This window comes from Phalacrocorax carbo, chromosome 5 (genome assembly GCF_963921805.1).
Source record: "Phalacrocorax carbo chromosome 5, bPhaCar2.1, whole genome shotgun sequence".
NCBI classification, from domain to species: Eukaryota; Metazoa; Chordata; class Aves; order Suliformes; family Phalacrocoracidae; genus Phalacrocorax; species Phalacrocorax carbo.
This window is the reverse complement of record NC_087517.1, coordinates 846,978-866,343: the sequence shown is the minus strand read 5'-3', so window position 1 is coordinate 866,343 and position 19,366 is coordinate 846,978. Positions and strand designations below refer to the sequence as shown.

The 19,366-nt window shown below is 57.8% G+C and overlaps 1 protein-coding gene across 2 annotated transcripts; it reads left to right on the top strand.

Annotated features, from left to right (window-relative positions):
* The first annotated feature begins 409 nt into the window (after window positions 1–409).
* Window positions 410–17,603, top strand: GALNT5 (polypeptide N-acetylgalactosaminyltransferase 5). Of its 2 annotated transcripts, none has more exons than XM_064450914.1 (10): window positions 410–1,763; window positions 6,465–6,631; window positions 8,749–8,868; window positions 9,335–9,470; window positions 9,851–9,970; window positions 10,461–10,578; window positions 10,780–11,115; window positions 14,360–14,440; window positions 15,215–15,376; window positions 17,183–17,603. In XM_064450914.1, exons 1-10 carry the CDS (start codon window positions 541–543, stop codon window positions 17,321–17,323), a joined length of 2,604 nt encoding a protein of 867 aa, XP_064306984.1. In that variant the 5' UTR covers window positions 410–540; the 3' UTR covers window positions 17,324–17,603. The 2 variants fall into 2 exon arrangements, with proteins under 2 accessions (XP_064306984.1, XP_064306986.1); XM_064450916.1 differs by having other exon boundaries at window positions 413–1,763; window positions 10,780–11,103.
* The last annotated feature ends 1,763 nt before the right edge of the window (window positions 17,604–19,366 follow it).

Here is a 19,366-nt window from a genome sequence, read left to right as displayed (position 1 = left end):
TTTCTTCACCCCAGCCGTGGCTCAGCCCGGCGGGAGCAGCACCGTTCGCCGCCCGCTTGCTTGTCCGCGCGTGCCGGCTCCTGTGCCCCGTCATCGAAGCCGGGACGTGGAAACCAGCAGAGGCTGAACGTGCGGCGCTCTGCGACCGCTGCCACGCAAAGCACCCCGCGCTGCTCTAGCGCTGCGCGATGCCCCTGGCACCAGAGACCCCCGTGCCCCCGCATGCCGCCCCGCCCCGCCGAAACCAGACCCTTCGCGCCCCGTTCACCCCGGAGAGCCCCTTGGAGCGCTCGCCCGCGGGCTGGCGGGCGAGGGGCCGCGGGCGGGGGCGGCGGCGCGGAGGGTCACGGCCCCGCGGGGTGCGAGCGGCGGGGGCCCGCCGGGCCGGGCCGGGCCGGGCCGGGCCGGGCCGGTTTCCTCCGGCGTTGGGTTACAGCGCGGCGCTGGGTGGGGCGGGAGCGGCCCGGCCCCGGCCCGCCTCCCCGCTGCCTGCGGGCCCGGCCGTGCGGCGGCCCGGCGGCTCCCGGTCGGCCTCCGGGGATGAGCGGGCTGCGGCGGCTCTTCCGCGGCAGCGGGCGAGCGCTGGCGTTCGTCTTCGCCGCCTCCGTCGTCTGGCTGCTCCTCGACATGGCCGCGCTCCGCCTCTCCCTCGGCGAGGCCGGCGGGCGGCTGCTGAAGGAGGCGGCGGGGCGCGGGCAGGGGGAGCGGGCGCGGCCGTGGCGCGGCCCCGAGGGCCCGGCGGGCAGCCCCCGGCCCGACCCCGCCGCGCTCCGCCGCGGCCGCCGCAGGGGCGGCGGGACCCCGGCCGCCCGGGCAGCCCGCCGGGAGCCCCCCCCGCCGCCGCCGCCGCCGCCGCCGCCGCCGAGCCCCCCGCCGGGCGCCGCCGGGGGCCGGGGGCCGCGGGGAGGGCAGGCCGGGGGGCGCCCCGCCGCCCCCCCGGGGGCTCGGCTGGCCCCGCCGGGGCCGGCTCTCACCTTGCGGGGCGGCGCGGGGACTGTCGCGGCGCCGGCAGCGAGCAAAGCCCCGGCGAGGTTTGTAACACACCCTCCCGGGAACGGAGCGGGGCGGCGGGAGGCAGCGCCGTCCCGGGCGGGCGCCCCCCGGGCTCCCAGCAGGGCCCCCCCGTCGGCGCCCGGGCAGCGAGCTGGGCGTGGGGCGGCGGCGGCGGAGGGACCCGCGGAGCCCCCCGACGGGGGTCGGCAGCGACCCGCCGGCACGCCGGGGCAAGGCGGCCTGCTGCCCCGGGCAGCCTCCCCGGGGGAGGCCAGGGCGGGAAAGAAGGAGACATCCTCGGAAACCCACTTCATCCTAATCAGCAAAGAGGGTGCAGAACCCGGCAGCCCAGCGGTCCCGCGCCCCGGATCCGACTCCGCGGGGAAGCTCACCAAGAGCCAAGAGAAGCACAGAGAGCGGCAGCTCGCTAACGAAGAAGGCGAGGGTGCCATCACCGGGGCCGCGGTGGCGGGTGGCCGGAGCCGGACGCTGGGTGCGACACAAGGAGCGGCTCCCAGTGCACCCATCGCTGGCGAGGACGGGCGGGCGGCAGCAGGCGGGAGCAGCCCGGGAATGCACAGGGTCTTGGCAATGGATGCGACGCTTGCCCCGAGAGACCCCCAAGCTCCCGGACAGTTTGGGCACCCTGTTGCAGTCCCGGATGATAAAAAAGAAGAAGCAAAAATTAGATGGAAAGAAGGAAACTTTAATGTCTACCTCAGCGACCTGATCCCCATAGACCGAGCCATAGCGGACACCAGGCCTGCCGGGTAAGATCTGCTTCCCCTGCACAAATACCTGTGCCGCGACCCCGGGAACGTGTTCGGTGGCTCCTGGGGAGGGCTGCTGGGCACACCGAGGCCTCCCCGTCGGGCATGCTAGCCGTGAGATGGCTTTTGCCTTTTGGGGTAAAAGCAGCTTGTTATTAAATGTAAGCTGGGTAAAATTTGCCGATCATCTTAACCCACTAAGCTCCGCTGTCCAAAGCGGCTGGGGCACAGGAGGCAGGCAGTGGGGCTCGTTTTACCTGGTTTGGTTTGTCAGGTGCAGCACTGAGCACTGTTTGGTTTTGATATTTGTGCTTTTGGTTCCTGGACCGCTCCTGCACCCCGGCAGCAGAAGCCCTCCCTGCCCCGGAGGTGCTCTCACACCTGCAAGGTGCCGCTGCCCTTCCCTCGAGGCAGAGGCACCCCAACAGCCCCCCCTGCTTGAAGGGGGCTCCAAAAGCCTCCACGGGAGACAAAGCCGCGCAGCTGACGTGGCTGAACAGCACATGCCAGGCTGCAGTCGAGGCGGTCCGGGGGATGCCCTCGGGGCGCTTCTTTCTGGGGAGCGATGGCACTGCTGCCCTCGTGCCGCAGAGCGCTGCGGTCGGTCCGCGCTCTGCAGAGGCGGCTTGGGGGACTCGCATCCACGGGCACGCGTGGGGAGGGGTGCAGGGGTGTGCGCTGGAAAACTGTGGTTTGGTTACAGCTGTCCCCACGAAACGTGCAGCTGATTCTGCAAATCTCAGTATTGCGCTTCAAAAGAGACTCTCCCCCACCCCCGCAATCCCCGTAGAAAAGTGAGGTATAAGGTGTGGGCAGCCCCTTGCCGAAGGAAGGGGTGAGGGGCTGGAGGGGCTCCCTCTCCTGAGCTGCTGTGAATGGCAGGTTCATCTTATACTCGTCTTTTCCTGCGGCAAATGTCCCTCAGCCCCTTGGCAGGTGAGAGACCTGCCTCGTGCAGCGACCCTCCCGTGTCCCCCTTCCCATGCTCGCAGACCACAGGTGCGGTGGGACGGGAGTTGTGCTGTGAGTTGCCTCATGTCCCACAGGACATCGCGCAGACGTTCCCGCCGCGCTGCCGGTGCTCGCCTGTGAGCCGAGGTGAGGTCCTGCACGGGACGGAACAGGGCAGGGAAGGGAGGAGACAACGAGGACTGCTTTCCGGCAGGCGGAAGATGCCAGCTGCAGAAGCCACCTGTGCACAGAAGAAGAGGCGCGGCCGCTCAAAGCCAGTGTTTCGGTCTTTGAGAGCAAAGCCCTGGGGCTGCGGGGCAGAAACCCGCCTCCCGGGAGCGCCCGTAAGCACAGCCCACCTGCCTCCGGTGAACCACGTACCTGCGTTGCTGTCTGGGCGTCACGGGGACCGCCGTGGCTGAGCAGGGGCGCGGCCGTGACGGCGCTGCCTGGGCACACGTTGGCATGGCAGAAATGAAGTCGTACGGGTGAGCTCACGGCAGCGGCTGCTGGCAGCTTTCCGTGGCCAAACAGCACCTTACTTTTTTGCTGGATCCTTCTGGTCTCTCCCAGCTTAGACCACAGTTCATCTCTTGATCCTTGCTGGAGTCCTGGACTAGACCACTGAAATTGGGCCAGCAGTAAACTTTTTCTGTTGCAGCCTTCAGTCTGTCTGTCTGGATGCAGTGCTTGCTGCTGTGTGAGCTTTACTTACCGTGCTGGTGCTTGCCGAGCACCGTGTCGCTGCAGGAATGCGTGTAGGAAGAACTCCACCAAGGAGCAGCGAGATGAGCCAGCCACACGCTGAAGGCTGGGGGTGGCCAGGAGGCTTGCGGGGAGCGCTCCTTGCAAAGCCCGGGTCAGGAGCCCTGGGCCCCGTTTCAGCCCAACACTGCAGCACTGGCGGCAAAGGTCCCGGCGTGCCTCTGGCTTCTGCCCAGGCTGCCATCGTAGCTTCTCTGGGACAACCAGATTTCCTGGCCTCACAAAAAAAGACTCATGGTACATGGCATGGTATGGTCTGGGTGAGTTAGCACCCTTGCCGGCAGGCGTGGGGAGGGGACGCGGCTGCGCCAGCCAGCTGGGAGAGGGCAGGGCTGGGCACTCCTGCGGCTCAGGCTGTTGCCAGACTCAGGGCAACAGGTCTAAGGTGACTTTTTCCCAAAGCAACTTTAGCAAGAGCCTACATTTTTCTGACTTTCAGTGTGATGTCAGCAGAACGTAAAGGCTGTGGGCTATTTTTGTTTAAAAGCCTGATTGGGGTGGAATTTCAGAAGGATTTAACTTCTACTTAACACTAGTTTTATGTATTATTATATACATACATATATATAAAAATATATTACGTGCATGTATGTGTATAGTTAGCTGTCATGGTTTAACCCCAGCAGCAACTCCGCCCCAGGGGTGGGATGAGGAGCAGAAAAGGCCTTGGCTCTGTGCAAGCCCTGCTCAGCAGGAACGAAACCATCCCTGGGTTATCAACCCTGTTTCCAGCACAGATCCAAACCACAGCCCCATAGTAGCTACTGTGAAGAAAGCTAACTCTACCCCAGCCAAAACCCGCACATTAGCACAGAAACGGAGCCCAGGCTCACGCAGGACATTGTGAAATGTCTTTAGCTGGAGGTGAACAATAACAAACCCATTGCTCTCTGCCTAGAAACCCTGCATTTTTAGCTAAGAAAGGAGAAAAAGGTGTTCCTCAGTTTGAGGTTTCCCGTCGCCCTCGCACGGATGCTTTCCAGCTGCCCAGGGTACGCGCAGGCTCTGGCCGAGAGCCCATTTGCTGCCTATGAAGGGGCTAAAGAGAGAAGCCCTCGTAGCAGGTGCTGCCTGGCTGCACGCAGCCTTCATGGCTGGGGTCTCAGCTGCATTTTTCCTGCTGCTCTCACATCCCTCTCTCCATGCAATGAAAGCTGTTGTTCTCAGCAGATCTCTCCCGCTTTATCCCTGGTCTCTGTCCCTCCTCCACAAGCTGCCTCCTTGGGTTTACTGCAGGAGCAACTACAAATTCATCTTTTTCCTCCTAGTTTTGCTGTCCCTTGTTCTGTCTCCTCCTCACAAGTGACCTCCCTGGCAGTTCAGCCCCTGCCTTCTCTCCATCGACCCTGGGAGTCCTGCCGGCGTGCCCAAACCCCGCGCTGCAGAGGGGTCCCATCTCCACGGGCCAAGGCCGCTGCAGTTTCCAGCCAAGCCATATCGAATAGCTCATCCCCTCCTGGCTGAGCCAGCCCTGGCACTGCCCGAGGTGAACCAGGCTACAGAAGAAAAAGGAAAGACACGTCCCAAGGAATGTCACAGAGGGTAATTCTGGAGTTATTTTCACTTACCCAGAGCACTTCTGATTAGCTGCGAAGCCCTGAAATACCTCTGAATTTTCTTCTCTGAGCTGAGCAGTGCCCTGGCATCAGCATTTGAAATGAATCCAAGGGCCCGTTCATCGAGGCAGAAGAACAAGAAGTCAGTTTTCCGTATGCTCCCACATACGTGTCCCTGTTTTCTGTCCATTGCCGACAGCAGAGAGAACGGTGTTTACATCACCAAGAAATCCATTCTCTGCACCCGCAGATAGGCTGGTGCCTGACCTGCCTGCAGGAGGTCTGCTCTGGAAGGAAGAGAGGAAAACCTCCCATCAGACTTCAGCTTATTGACAAGAGAGAGGAAGCACGTCCCAGCAATTTGTGGGTTTTCTGGGGCAAACCCGCCAGTCTGGGGGAGAGGAGTCAGGCGTTCTGCAGGCCTGGAGATCCACTTGGAGATAGGAGAGCTGAGGGAGCCCCGCTCCCCAAGCCACGCAGCAGAGCGGTGCTTGAATTGCAAATGGAAGATGAGAAAAGCTGCTCCTCGACCTTTTGTTCAGACGCTGAAGACACGGGCCTGACACAGCCGCTGCATTTTTGGCTGTCACAGAATACAATGACAAACTCATAGACACGGGAGAAATTTTATCGCCCCCTCAGATCCACCGATGCGTATCGCTGGCTGTTGGCGAGGAAGCAGGCGCCGCTCAGAGCCCCTGCACGTGGGCTCGGGGCACAGCTGGCCAGGCCGGGGCATCCCGGGGGAGGCGTGGGCCCTCGGTGTGAGATACGGGGTGCTCAGGGAGCCGACCCGCTGGTGCCATCGTACGTGAAATTTGGATGCTTAAATGTTTTCCCATCCTCCACGGTGCCCTGAGCTAGGTGCAGAAGTTGGTCTGGGAGACTTCCTCACTGTCTGTGTGTTTGACAAGTTGCTGTGCCGAGTAACCCTTCATGGAAATGGCCGTTTCCCTGCATTTTGAACATAATACCGGTTCCTGTTTTTCCAGAGAGGGTCTCTCATGCAGCCCAGGATCCCAAGCCCTGTGAGCGTTGCGGGAGCGCACCCAGCACACGGGGATCCTTTCCCCCAGGAGTCCCCGAGGCCACTGGTGCAGAGCTGGGATTGGCCTCGCTCTGTTTGCTGATGGAAAGGAGGTGATATCACCCGGGCGTAGGGAGGGAAAAAAAGGGTTGCTGTTAGAAGGGAGCGAGTGTGTCCTGTCCCATGGGGCTGCCCACGAGAGGGGTCCTGTGGCTGAGCGGGGAGTTCCCCCCGCTCACCCCTCTCCTCCCTTTCCCGACGAAATCCCATCACAGGGGTTTGGCCCTGTATTTCCCTTTTGGCAATTCTCCTCTTCCTGCACATTTTCCCAAAAAACCCTAAGCTTGGAGATTTTCAGGAGCGCAACAGGCCATCGCCTGTGAGCCTGTGTTGGTGTTGCAGGTGCTCCGAGCAGCAGGTTCACGATGACCTCCCGACCACCACCATCATCATGTGTTTCGTGGATGAAGTTTGGTCCACCCTCCTCCGCTCCGTTCACAGCGTCCTCAGCAGATCTCCTCCGCACCTGATTGAAGAAGTCATTTTGGTTGACGACTTCAGCACTAAAGGTAGGCGAAGCTTCTTCTACCTTTATGAAAGTAATATAACTTGAGGCCAAAATATGATTTGTTCTTTGTAATTCAATTCTGAATAGTAGAAAGAAATCGCATTTTCTCCTTTTGATGTATGGGCGTGCGTCCCCCTGCGCTGTTACCTTTCCAGATGAGGGGGATCAGAGGCCAGATGGGCATCGGGGTCGGCTGTGGCGCATCGAGCTGCAGCTCTTGCCCAGCACCCTGCCAGATGTTATCGTCCACGTCTCTCCCATCCCAGTTCACTCGCTCAAACAGCTGCTACATCTACAGCTGTGCGTCGCTAAGTGAACGCTCCTGTGCTGCTTTGCACGTGTGCCGGAGGCTGGAGGAGGCGCTGCGGTCCAGGAGCACCAGGGAGCTCTGTCCCACCCGACCCACGCATCTTCAGGGTGTCCTGGCTCAAGGGCTTGTGCGTTCATAAAATACCCACTGTCACCCTTCTCTGTGCAGTTTCCAGGTGCGTGCGCCCGTGCTTTCAGTGCTGGTGGCAGGGGAGGAGCGGCGCACGCTTCCCAGGTTGCTCAGAGAACGGGGTAGTTGCAGCAAGAGCAGTGGTGAGCCAGGCGGCTGCACGTGCACAGCGGCTTTGTGTGCATGCTCACGGGCATTTCAGATGATACTGAACCTCTGCTTTGTAATGCTTTGGCTCTCTGCTGACTTCAGCCCTTAAAAATTTAGGAATGATGTAATTTTCCAACTGCTGGTTCTTCAGGGAAAGTGCTGTCTCAGGCAAACTCCAGAGCTCATGCCACGCATACAAAGAGCCTACAATGCAGCAAGACAATAGGTGAAAAAAAAGAGGAAAAAGACTCAGTTTGCTAATTTTTGAAATAATCATTAAAACATGTTCATACCATTTCCCCTCAAAAGCATCTCTTTGAGTTTCCTCTTCACTTTCTCCCAGTGACTTCCCTTTGTACCTGCTCGTTAGCCAGTGAACATCTGAAACGGGCCTTTGCATTTCAGGCACCTTTGAAGCCTTTCAAAGATTTTAAGTGGCTTTTGAAATGCAAACAGTTGTATTGTCCCGAAAAAAAGCAAAGAGCACCAAAGAAGCCGGTTGGTGAGGGAGGTCGGGGGTCCTCCCCGCAGACCAACGATGTAGGTGGGCGGCTGGCTCCCTCGGAGCAGCAGCAGCCGCAGCAGAGGCCACCGGGCTCCTCTGCCGGGGGGAAACGGCCCGCAAACAGCACTGCCCACCGCTCGAGTCCCCCAAACCACCTTTCTCGCACTCTCTTATTCCTGGGAGTTTACCACCAGCTGCCTCCACAGCCACGGGAAACCATGACAAAAGCAACCTGGGAAGTAGAGATGTGCCACAGCAAACCCTCGTGCAGTTTGAACCCAGGCTGAGTCTTTAAATGTGGCGCTTAATATCAAGGAATTCGTAGAACACAAACAATATTTTTTTTTAGGCAAAGGAAAAAAAATTTACAGCCAGATTTTAATTGCAATTATAGTGCAATGAAGAAAAAAACCCTCATTTTGGAGTCTGTGAGCAACTGTTCGATACCTGGTTTGGATCATGAAGTACCCAAGTGAGGCCACTGGGATTTTGCTCGTGGCCCGTCACCAAAAGCCCTGCACTTGCTGCTCTCCACTTCCCACACCTCCCGTGTGCATCGAGTCACCGCGCTCACCCAGCACCGGGTACGCGCCCGCCTCTGCTGCGTCCGCTGGGTTTGTGCCGAGGCAGAGCAGCCGCCCGCTGTGCAGGGAGCCGGAGGCGATGCCACCACCCGCAGCCCTGCCCTTCGGAGGGGCAAGGGCAGCCCGTGGCGAGCCCCCAGGACCAAGCGGCACACCCGTCACAGACTACCAGAAGACACATCTCCAACAGAGATTTTTAAACTCTTCAACTCCAGCCTAAACCTGCTGGCACTGATGCGGCAGGGAGTTTCAGTGGAGAGCAGGCTCGGACCGCAATGCCGTGCACCAGAAGCCCTGCAGCTGTGCCCAGATGTTCACACCCCAGACCCGAGGACCCTGGTGTGTCTGGAGATGCTTTTGGGGAAAATCTGCCTTTTCACCCTGGAAGTGGGTGTGAAGTGGGTAAGTCAACCTCACCCTCTCCTTCTCCTCCTCTGCAGAGTACCTCAAGGAGAAGCTGGACAAATACATGTCACGGTTCCCGAAAGTGAAGATCCTCCATCTCAAGGAGAGGCACGGTCTAATACGGGCCAGACTGGCAGGAGCGGAGATCGCCAAAGGTAAGACGAAAGCCATTTTGCAGCCCTTTCGGGACCACCCGGAGGAGCCGATAAGCCATCTCCAGCACTGAGCTTTAGTCCCTCCTAAGGAGCTAAGGGCACCTTTTCCACGCGCAAAGCACGAGGCCTGACGAGGGCCGAGCAGCGGCTCGTCCGGCACCTCAGCACGGCCCGAGCGAGCGGCAGCGGGGACGTCCAGCCGCGCCGCCCCGGCTCCACGGCCAGCTCAGGCTGGGCTGCGTCAGCACCGAAACGGCCGTTTCTGCTGGGAGCCGCCCCACTTTGCTCTGCAGGCCGCGGTGGCCGAGCGGTGAAAACATCCTCTGTGCTATGGCTGGGTGGGTTTTGGGAGCCGTGGAGGGTCGTGGCGCCGCCAGCAGCACCCTGAGCCCGGGGGACGCCCGGGGAGGCCGGCAGGAAGGGGACAGGACGCCTGAGCCTGATGCTGCCCCGGCCTCTGCCGCAGGCACCGTCCTGACGTTCCTGGACTCGCACGTGGAGTGCAATGTGGGGTGGCTGGAGCCGCTGCTGGAGAGGGTCCGCCTGAGCCGGGCCAAGGTCGCCTGCCCCGTCATCGAGGTCATCAGCGACAAGGACATGAGGTAAGGCAGCGCTCGCACCCCTGGGAAACCTAAAATCCACGCCAGCGGCTTGAGCAAAACCTCTTACTGGGACCACCAACATATTAATTACAGGAAGACGCAGGTCCAGACCTCCTAACTGGCCCTCAGCAGCGTTTCACAGGGGATACGTACTATTGCCGTACACCAGAAATTAACGTTAGCGGTGGATGTGGCCCCTATGTTTATCGCACACACCTTTTCCCTTTTTCATGACTTTCAGTATATGAAGAGGATTCCTGATGAAGTTTGTTAAAATCTGCTTTTAATTATGTACAGATATTCATCTTCACTCATTAAGGGTGACATTTCAATCAGGAATGTGACTCAGAATTAGTCATCCCGATCTTTTCTCCGTTTAGTTACATGACTGTGGACAACTTTCAGCGTGGGATTTTTACTTGGCCAATGAATTTTGGATGGAAGCAGATTCCACAAGAGGTGATCGAGAAAAATAAAATCAAGGAAACCGATATAATAAGGTAAAAACAGGCAAATGTGAAAGCTTTGTGAACCAACCTGTTCCTTTGTTAATCATTTAGCAACAAAGGCTCCTTCGAGGCCAAATGTTCCTTTGCTTGTAAGGACAACAGAGGCGATGGTGCACGGTGGGCAGCCACATCGCTGGGCATGGGCAAAGCCCAGCGAGCCTTTCTCACGTCTTGCGGCACCGCTGGCGTTTCACCGGCGCTGCCAGGGCCAGGGGAATGTACCGTTGCATTTTTCCCTTCCATGCCCCACTACGGCTTTCAGACTGGGTAAAGCCGCCTAAATAGCATCTATGTGAACATTGCATCTGTCAGCCCGCAGCGAAGTGACGACCTGGGTGCTCCTTGCTGTAAGCGCAGGCTCAGGCACCATCCCTGAGTGTTTAGGAGCCCGCAGCTTCCAACGATTCCCTCATCAAAGCAAGGGGGGAAGGGACGGGCGCTTCCCAACCAGCTGACCCACGTGTGGCTTCTCTGTTCCCAGGTGCCCGGTCATGGCAGGTGGCCTGTTTTCCATCGATAAGAAGTATTTTTTTGAGCTGGGAATGTACGATCCAGGACTGGATGTTTGGGGAGGTGAAAATATGGAGATTTCATTCAAGGTATGTCTCTCTGACCGGCCTGTACCCCCACCAGCCCGGCTCGGGTGCCTGGGGCTCAGCCAGGGTCTCCCCGGAGCAGCCCCGTGCAGGAGACCCCGTCCCTCCTGGCAGTTTACTTGTTTCTCTGCTTCTGTCTGGCTTGCACAGAGCCAGCACCCGATATTTGCCCGTGTTTCTATCAAAGCAACCTGTGTTTCTCAGGTCTGGATGTGCGGGGGAGAGATTGAGATTGTTCCGTGCTCCAGAGTTGGACACATTTTCAGGAACGACAATCCTTATTCCTTCCCGAAAGATCGGGTGACAACAGTGGAGAGGAACTTGGCCCGCGTTGCAGAGGTCTGGCTGGACGAGTACAAGGAGTTATTCTACGGCCACGCTTACCACTTAGTCTTGAAAAACCTGGATGTCGGCGACCTGACTCAACAAATCCAACTGCGAAAGAGGCTTCAGTGCAAAAGCTTCAGGTGGTACCTGGAGAACATCTACCCGGACCTGGAAGCTCCTCTGGTTAAAGCCAGCGGGCTGGTGCGTACCCAGGTTACTTGCTATCCTTCCTTTAAACACGTTTCCAGTGGCTGGCTAGGGACTTGGTGGCATCCCAGTACACTTGTCGCTGAATTGCCTCCCTGGCATTTGGTAGCATTTTTGAATATTTAATATGCCACAGTGGTCTGGATTCCCCAGTATTTTTATAAAGAAATAGGTCACGATTCCAAGGGACAGTTTCCCGTTAAAGCGCCAGTTCGGTGGTTACACGCCGGCTGAGCTGCCCGTGACGGTGACGCTCAGGGGACGTGCCTCCAGGGCGGCGGGTCCAGCATCCTCCCTACCTGCACAGCTTTTTGGCCACGGCAGGAGGAAAAAGTTGCGTTTTGGGGCGGATTAGCAGTGCCTGGGCGGCGCAGGCAGGGGAGGGCAGGAGGCCGCGGGCAGGGTTTGTACTGGTGCTCTGCTGCCAGCAGAGCGCAGCAGCAATCTGCGTTTGCTCCGTGCAGGCAGGTTTTCGCTCTCTGCAGGCGGGCAGGGCAGCAGCCTGGAACAGCCCCCGCGTGTTTGCAGTGCAGGTGACGCCTGCGCCTCGGGGTGGGGGTTAGTGGGCAGAAAACACCTTGAAGTGTTGGACTGGGGTCCAAGGACTTGGGTTAAGTCCTCCGTCCTGCCTCCCCAAGCCCCTTTGCTGGCTGGGTGGTTGAGGAGCGTCACCGGGTCAGGCTGCGTTTCTCCTCCACCATCCCTCCGGCTCCACGCCAGGGAGCTCGTGGTGCTCTCTGGCACTGGGCCCTACTTGTGCAGCTGCTCCACGCGTGTTCAGTGTCTCTTCAGCAATTTTAAAAGGTGAATTAAACAAGAATAAAAGGCGGGTTCTGAATTTGGCCCAGCCCTGAGCCTCGGCAGAATATCAGCTGCTGCTCTGAACGTTCAGAAACCTCAAATATTCTGCCAAAAGAAAAAAACCACAACAGTGCTTGTGATCTAGTTATAATTGCAATAACAAAAGTAAAATATCTGGTTTGTCCGAAAAACTACAGCGATGCCAGGAATGAAAACTAGAGGGTTTGCTGCCTTCCCCACCCATCCCCGTCTCCCGGTGCCGCGGCAGGAGCGGCACCGGCCCAGAGGAGGTGGCCAGGAGCCGCTGACCACAGGGCTGGCACGGCCGGGGGAGCGAGAACAAGAACTGCCTGTCCCCTCCATCCCTGCCAAGGTGCACGGCCTCCAGTTACTGCACCGGCTCTTCTGGGAGCCAGGAAAAAGCACAGCAACTCTTTGGCCGCGTTTCAGGCTTGTCCGTGGGCCAAGGGCGTAACGTGAAGGTTCCCCGTCGCAGGGATCCGTAGGGATCAGGTCGGGCTCTCTGCCAGCCGCAGCCAGCGCGTTACTTTGACGATCGAGCCGTGAAGGTGTGGGAGGGTGGCTCTGCAGAGAGCACGGGGAGGGGTGCCGTGCTTCCTCTGGGTGACCCCTCGGCACTTGCGGAAAGGCTGGAGGGAACTGCTGGGTCCGGGCACTTCGGTGGATCCGTTTGGATGTGCCCGCGGGTCTCGGCGTGGCAGCAGCGGCCGCTCGGAGCCGCTGCAAGCACAGGGGCTGAGGGCTGCCTGCTGGGGCAGCCGCTCTGAAGCCGTTGTGTGGCTGAAAGCCCGCGTCCCTGCGTCGCCTTCTAGAAAGCACCGTTTGGATTAGACTGAAGGCTTCAGTGGAACGTCGCCTTAAGTGGCATTTTTTAAAAAGAATTAGCTGTAATAATCTTGAGAACATCAGAAATGGAAATAGCTTGAGAAATATTTGCTTTTTCAGCTCTTTTGTTTCAATCAGAGGATTAAAACTTGATGTCATACTCAATGCAAATCAGTTAGACCATATAGAGAGACCTCTCTTTCAACTGAACCAAGACCTTGGCTTTTCAGAGGTGTCTGTGAAGATTTTCAAGATGTTGCCTTGCTTTGTCCTGACCCAGGCCACCTGAATCGCTCCTTTATCTTCATTCTCAAAATTTAATAGGGCAGAAAATCTGTTTTTCATCTAGCTCTGCAAATTCCAGCTGTCCTGAACGTTATCCAAAGTTACTTGAGAACTGTTTTCTGAATAGCTTATTTATTCACTGGGATTAATTCATAAGTTCTTCAGAAATTTTGAAAGAAAGAGAAGGAACGGCATCTGCAAGGAATCGGAGGCGTGAGCAGCCCCGACTGAAGCTCCACCGGGGTTGCCTGAGGAGCCGGTGCCCGCCGGCTGCAGCCAACCAAGAGCCCCTGCAGCGCGGGGGGCTTCAGCCCGGGCACCGGCGGGGGCTGCCAGGGCTCAGGCCAGTGTTTCCAGCTTTCCCATACAACCTCCTGAGCATCCTCTGAACGCGCCACACCAACAGCGTTAGGAAGGCGCCTCTTGCAGAGCACGCCGGCCAGCAGCGGGGTGCCCGCTCGCCGGTGGGGGACGGCTGCAGGGAGGCAGCGCGAAGAGGAGCTGAGCCAAGGAGCAGAGCCCGGCGCTGGCTCGCAGCGAGCTGGCGGCCGAATACGCACACACGGAGGAGCATCTGGTCTGCGCTGCGCAGGGCGCAGTGCTCGCTCGTCCTCTCCTTCACCCCACCGGTGCGAGGAAACGGCAGTTCAGTTAAAAACAGCTTCATGACGACGTTCTCTCCAGGGTTCCCCGCTTTGGGGGACCACATCTGCGCTTCCCCGTTGATGGCAGGTACCAAGACAACCAGCCTGGATGGAAAACGGGAAGGGTTACCTCCGGGTGAGGCACTGAGCGCATCACATACGGTGATGGAGTCGTTCCCTGGGGCCGGCCGCGGGGTTCGTGGTGGGCTGCCAGAGCCCAGGGCCCCGTGCCCAGCTGGGAGGGGACCGGCCAGAGCCAGGATGGGACCACCACAGCTGCGCGCGGCGGCTGCTGGCCTTCACGGTGTAGCAATGGGGAGGGATTCCGCAGCGGTACTGTTGGGAGCTGCTGTACTAGGGATTTGCAGAACAGGAACGTTAGCTGTGTCCAAAAAAACCCCAAAAAAGAACGTGTCTCCTCCAGCCTTGAACGTTTCTGGAAAGGGCTAGTTTCAGACTTCTCTGAGTAGAAAAACAGATGTAGTAGAACGAGAGCAAATGTAGTGTGCGTGTATACACCCGTCCAAGGACTGCGACACGTCATCTCTGCTTCGCTCAGTTAAGGGGACAGTATTAATCAGTGTCCTATGAATCCAGCAGCTTAACTGCAGCATAACAGCCTCTCTTTCATGGAAATATATGTCTAAATTTGCATTTTTGATGCTGTTTTATAGCTTGTTAACGTAGCCATGGCAAGATGCATCACTGTGGAAAACAATACCCTAGCTTTTGAGCCGTGCGATGTTAACAACAAGGTAAGGATATTCTGCATACTGAGGACATAATACTATTTTTAGTGCATGCCATAGAGCTCATGTACCTCCCCACGGTGACCTGCCCCTCCCCAGGAGCTAATGCCGTCCTTCCCACTGGGGGTCACAGCCGAACGATGCCTGGGAGCAGCGAGGGGCAGGAATGGCCTCTGTTTGCAAAGCCTGTAGCCAAGCAACAACCCCAGAACCAGCAAATTCAGCTGGAGTAGGAAAGTTTGATTGAGCCATGAGCCTGCACGTGAAAACGGGGAGAAACATTTAAATACAAGCCTGTGTTTTGTGCTGCGCTGCTGCAAAACATCCAGCTGCGCTCTGCCACTAGATGGGAAGCAGCTGCTGTGGACAGCCTCTCCCTGCCTTTACAGGCAGAATTTCTTAGGCATTTCCCCGCTAATTGCTCAATACTGGCACAGGCCAGCGTGCAGATTGGGCCCTGTCGTGTACGGGGGTTTCCCCCTTTGCACCCCAGCGCCACGGCACAGCCAGGGGAGAGGTGGCAGGGCAGAGGAGTGCGCAGCTGTCGGGGCTGGGGTCTGGGCTGCTGCGGTGGGAATTGCTCCCAGAGCCTGCAACGGGGCTGTCCTGAGGTTTTTAGCTCTGCAAATCCACAGGAAAGGTCTTCCCATGGATCACAGCCTTCCTCCTCCCCCAGTCCTGGGTGAGGGTGGGAGGAAGGCGAGGAGACCCTCTGCCAGCAGCCCGCCCCGCTGGGGAAAGGCAAGCGGGGTCACAGCTCTCACCAGCTTCTCCCCACAGAACCAAAAGTTCAACTACACCTGGCTGAGGCTGATCCAGCACGGAGGGCTGTGCATCGCGCCGGGCGGCGCGGCGGGAGCGCTGGGCCTGCGCCCTTGCGAGGGCAGGAGCCGCAGCCTGACGTGGCTGCACCGGTCGCTGGCCGCCTTCCAGCTGGAGCTGGTAAGTGGCGCGCTGGCGAGGGCAGCCCCCGGTCCGGGTTAGCGTGCCGCCGTGCAAACTGACGAGCGGCTGCAGCCCGGTGCAGGGCGCGGGGTGGACCCCGACCCTCCGGTCCCGGCTTTGCCAAAGCCGTCTTTTCACCCGACGTCAAGTGTTGGTCCCCTGGTGCCACTGCCGTCCCTCGCGGGGGTAGCGATGCGCGCCCTGCCATTAGGTTGCATCGGTCCGGGTGATGTGCAGCCCACGCCGCCTCCCGGGGCTGGTGAGACGCTGGTCGTGCCGAGGCATTCGCTCCGGCAGCGCTCTGCTGCTGCCTGCGTGGCAGGAGCAAAACATCCCGGTTTTACATGGAAACCATCGATAGCGCTTACATGGAGATTACTTGATATTGATTGGCATTCAGCTCACAGTGGTTTTTTAACAGAAAGCGTTTATGAAAAGGAAAAGAATGGATACTTGTATTTATTACCTGCACTGCAAAAAACAAGAAAGTCCTGACTATCTCTGTCAGCCTGGTATAAGTATTGTTCAAAATGAGACGAAATGGCACACTTTATGTTTAAGACCGACGTACTCTTAATCTAAGACAGAGAAAAACGTAGCTAAGTTGTACGCTCATCCTATCAACAAGCTCCCATTCCTCTGTAGTCTGAAAAAATAAAACTTGCAAAGCCTGAATGCCGCGGTGCCGAGGCTCACAAAGGCCGGGGTATTTTGTGAAAAACACGTGAAAATTGTCACCCGCTTAGGTGCCCAGGCAGCATTGTCCCTGCACGGGCAGTGTTTGTCACTGGTTCCAGCCTGAGCTGGCCTCGAGCCGTGAGTTGGGTGTGTTTGGTGGTCCCCGCAGGAACAGGGGCTGGGCACGGGCAGCCGCTCCCGGCCGGGGACGAGGGGACGGGGTCTGGCCGCCGAAGGCACGGGCACCGGCACGCCCTCGGGGACAGGCGGCCTCAGGCAATGTGGTTGCATCAGCCTTTACTGGTCCCAGCAATAGGAGGTCTGAAGAGCAGCTCAGCAGCTGGTGAAAGCTGACCAAAGGAACTACAATCCTTTACCTTCTTCCAGTGTCACCGTCATTGTGTCATATTAATGGTGTGAAGTGCATTTACAATGTGCGCAGAGATGCGGCTTTTGCCCAGACAACACTGCGTGTCATTTCAGGGGTATTTCATCTAGGCATTAACCAAATGCTCATCAGAAATGCTGCAACGCTAGGCGGTGGCACGGAAATGTCCCTTACCTTCCGCAGCTCTTGCAGCATCGCCTCGCCGGCCACACAGGTTAAGTAGGTAAAGCCAAGTAGATGTGAAAAGCAAAAGGATGGAGAGCAGACTCTTCATTCCCTCATAATCCAATTCACTGCCCCAGCATTTGAACTTCAGTGCTGCGTTACCTAACATCCTTTTCAGCGCAGTAAATGTGCTTTGAGTTCCTCAGCCAAGAAACTTAAAAATACGAAAATCAGTCTCCTGCCGTACGTCCCCCTATATTGCAAATATCATCTGGAGTGTTTTCCTTTGCGCGGTAATTACCACTTGGTCAGCAAGAGAACTAATCTTTCCAGTGGCTGAAAAGCCACGAAGCACAGAAAGTATGGTCTGATCCTGGCTCAGCAACAGGGGCAGGCTTTGGATCCCTCCCACCCAAAAGTCCCTGTAAGTCAGCAGAGCTCTCACGTAATAGGGAAATGCAAAAAAAGGGCAAACCATAAAGAAACACGCTTTCTCAGTGGAAAAATAGAGCACCTTACAGCAGCTGCACCCTGCGTCCTGCTACCTAAAGCCCTCTCTCTCTCCCCTGCAGATGGACCACATCATCTCGGAGCACCTCCAGCAGCCGGCGTGCTTGGAAGTGGATCCCTCAAACAAAACCCTGAGGGTAAATGCCTGTGACTCCACAAATCCTTATCAAAAGTGGCAGTTTGGCAATTACTATGCAGAGTGAAGGGAGCACAGTTGAGCCAGAAACGCTGCGTTTTCACCTTGTGAATTCAGCACGGACATCTGTGCGACTTACGACAGCAATTACAAAACTGGAAGTTCATTTCCAAATGATAATTGAAATCCGTAATTTAAACCAGCATACTGAGAGATCAGAATACCAAGAGCAGCACACCTACTTTGACAATGTCTGAAATAGATAGGTGTGTTTTTCCCTCACTGAGGGAGACTTTGGCAAAAACTCAAATAGTTTTCTGTATTATTAAATGGAAATATTTTTTGAAGTCCCCCATCCTACCGTAAGCAAATCTTCATCGCTTCCCCCTGGACAACAGCATTAGCTACAAAAATACTTCCAGGGCTCTATAGTCTGTAAACTGCAAATTGGGCTGCTTATTCTCCCACAGAAAATGGAATTTTATTGACCAACGCATTAAAAAAATCTATCTGACATGCCTGTGCTGGGTCTGGCCGCAGGATCCTGCCCTGTGGGACCCGTTGCCTCTGACAGATGAGTATCAGGGTTCCGTTAGAAATTGATTGCTTATCGAAAAAGCCTTCTTTTAATAATGGGAGGCAGATGTGGGTCAATAAGCCGCCCAGCAGACGAGGTGAACCAGGGGCTGCGGAGGGAGCCACGAGCACGCCTTGCCCGCGCCCTGCGGACAGCGAGGACACGTGAGCCTTGCTTGGCTTGGAGGCGAGCAGCTGCCGGGGAGGCGAGCCAGGGGCTGGTCCCGCTTCTTGCCGCGGCGCGCGCCAGAGGCCAGCTGGGGACCACCTCATCCCAGGGCGGCCAGACTGTCCCCACCCTGGGGCTGCCGGGACCCCAGCCGTGTCCCCAAGCCCCCGTGGCTTTTTCAGGGCTCCCCCGGGACCGCTGCTGCTTTCCTCAGCCCCCGGCTGGCCAGGGCATTGGTGCCTGTGCCAGAGCCTGGTGATGCTCGGCGCAGCCCCGAGCAGGGTGGCCCTGCTCCTGACAGCGCTTTCCCAAGGGAAGCTTCACCTGCTGGCAGCACAGGGCAGGCTTCTCCCCATCACAGCATCCCCCCACCGTGGGCGGAGGAGGGGCCGAGACCTCCAGCAGGACATCTCGCCACCCAAACCTTCTACCCGCCAGCACTCAGGATGGATGAAAACACCCGCTGAAGTCAGTGAGGGCTTTTTCTCCAAAAGGCTGCAGGACACAAGCGTGCCTGCGTACACGTGTTCCACGGGGACCGTCACAGAGGGGATGCAGCGCGACGAGGCCTCGCCTGGCACCAGCCGCCGACACGGGATGGCTGGGCTCCGCACACCGAAAGTGCCTCTGAACTCACTGTCGTGGGTACGTTTTCGCCTTACTGTGAAATTTTATCTCCAAAAGCCAGGTTTTGAAGGGGCAGGCTGGATGGGAGTCTAAATTCAGCTGTGATGAGACGGTGCGATCCAAGACGCGTGACACCGGTGCATCCCAGGCAGGATGTCTTCCCCCATTCTGTCAGGGGGCTCCGGCTGCGGGAGGCGGCTGCCCGTACAGCTGCGGTGTTGCTGCGGGGAGGTGGCGCTTCTCCTGCCCCGCTGCCCGGCGCTGGGGCGAGGGGCTTCTCCACCACAAGCCGGTGGGGGTACGCGGGGCCGAGCATCGCGCTTGGTTCTCGTGCCGCTGCTGGCTGCAGCCGAGCCTCCGCCATCCCGCGTTCACCAAACGCCTCAAACCTCTCCTTGGAGTTTTAAGAAGGCCCCGGCATAACCTCGCCTCTCACGTGGCGGATCAATGCCGACAGCGTCTGACGGGCTGAGTCTGCCAAAATATTGACTGGCCCGACAGATTTTCCCAGTTGGCTCCTATTCCAACTGTCTTCTTGATTTTCTCCCCCTCCTTTAGTGCAGCTAGCCTGCAGTCACTACCAGAAAATTGACACAGATGTTGTTTGTGCAGTCATCTTTTATCAGGAGCATGAATTCCATCAAATTCTGTTTGCTGACATTCAGTCACTTGTCACTGAGTAGGCACCAAATGGTCGTATGTCACGGTCACATCGCATTGCCAGGCCTGTCACTTGCA

Coding starts and splice junctions, on each gene's coding strand:
- GALNT5 (XM_064450914.1), top strand. CDS start 541: ATGAGCGGGCTGCGGCGGCTCTTCCGCGGCAGCGGGCGAGCGCTGGCG. Junction 6,632..8,748: donor TGACGACTTCAGCACTAAAG/GTAGGCGAAGCT, acceptor CCTCCTCTGCAG/AGTACCTCAAGGAGAAGCTG. Junction 9,971..10,460: donor AAGGAAACCGATATAATAAG/GTAAAAACAGGC, acceptor CTCTGTTCCCAG/GTGCCCGGTCATGGCAGGTG.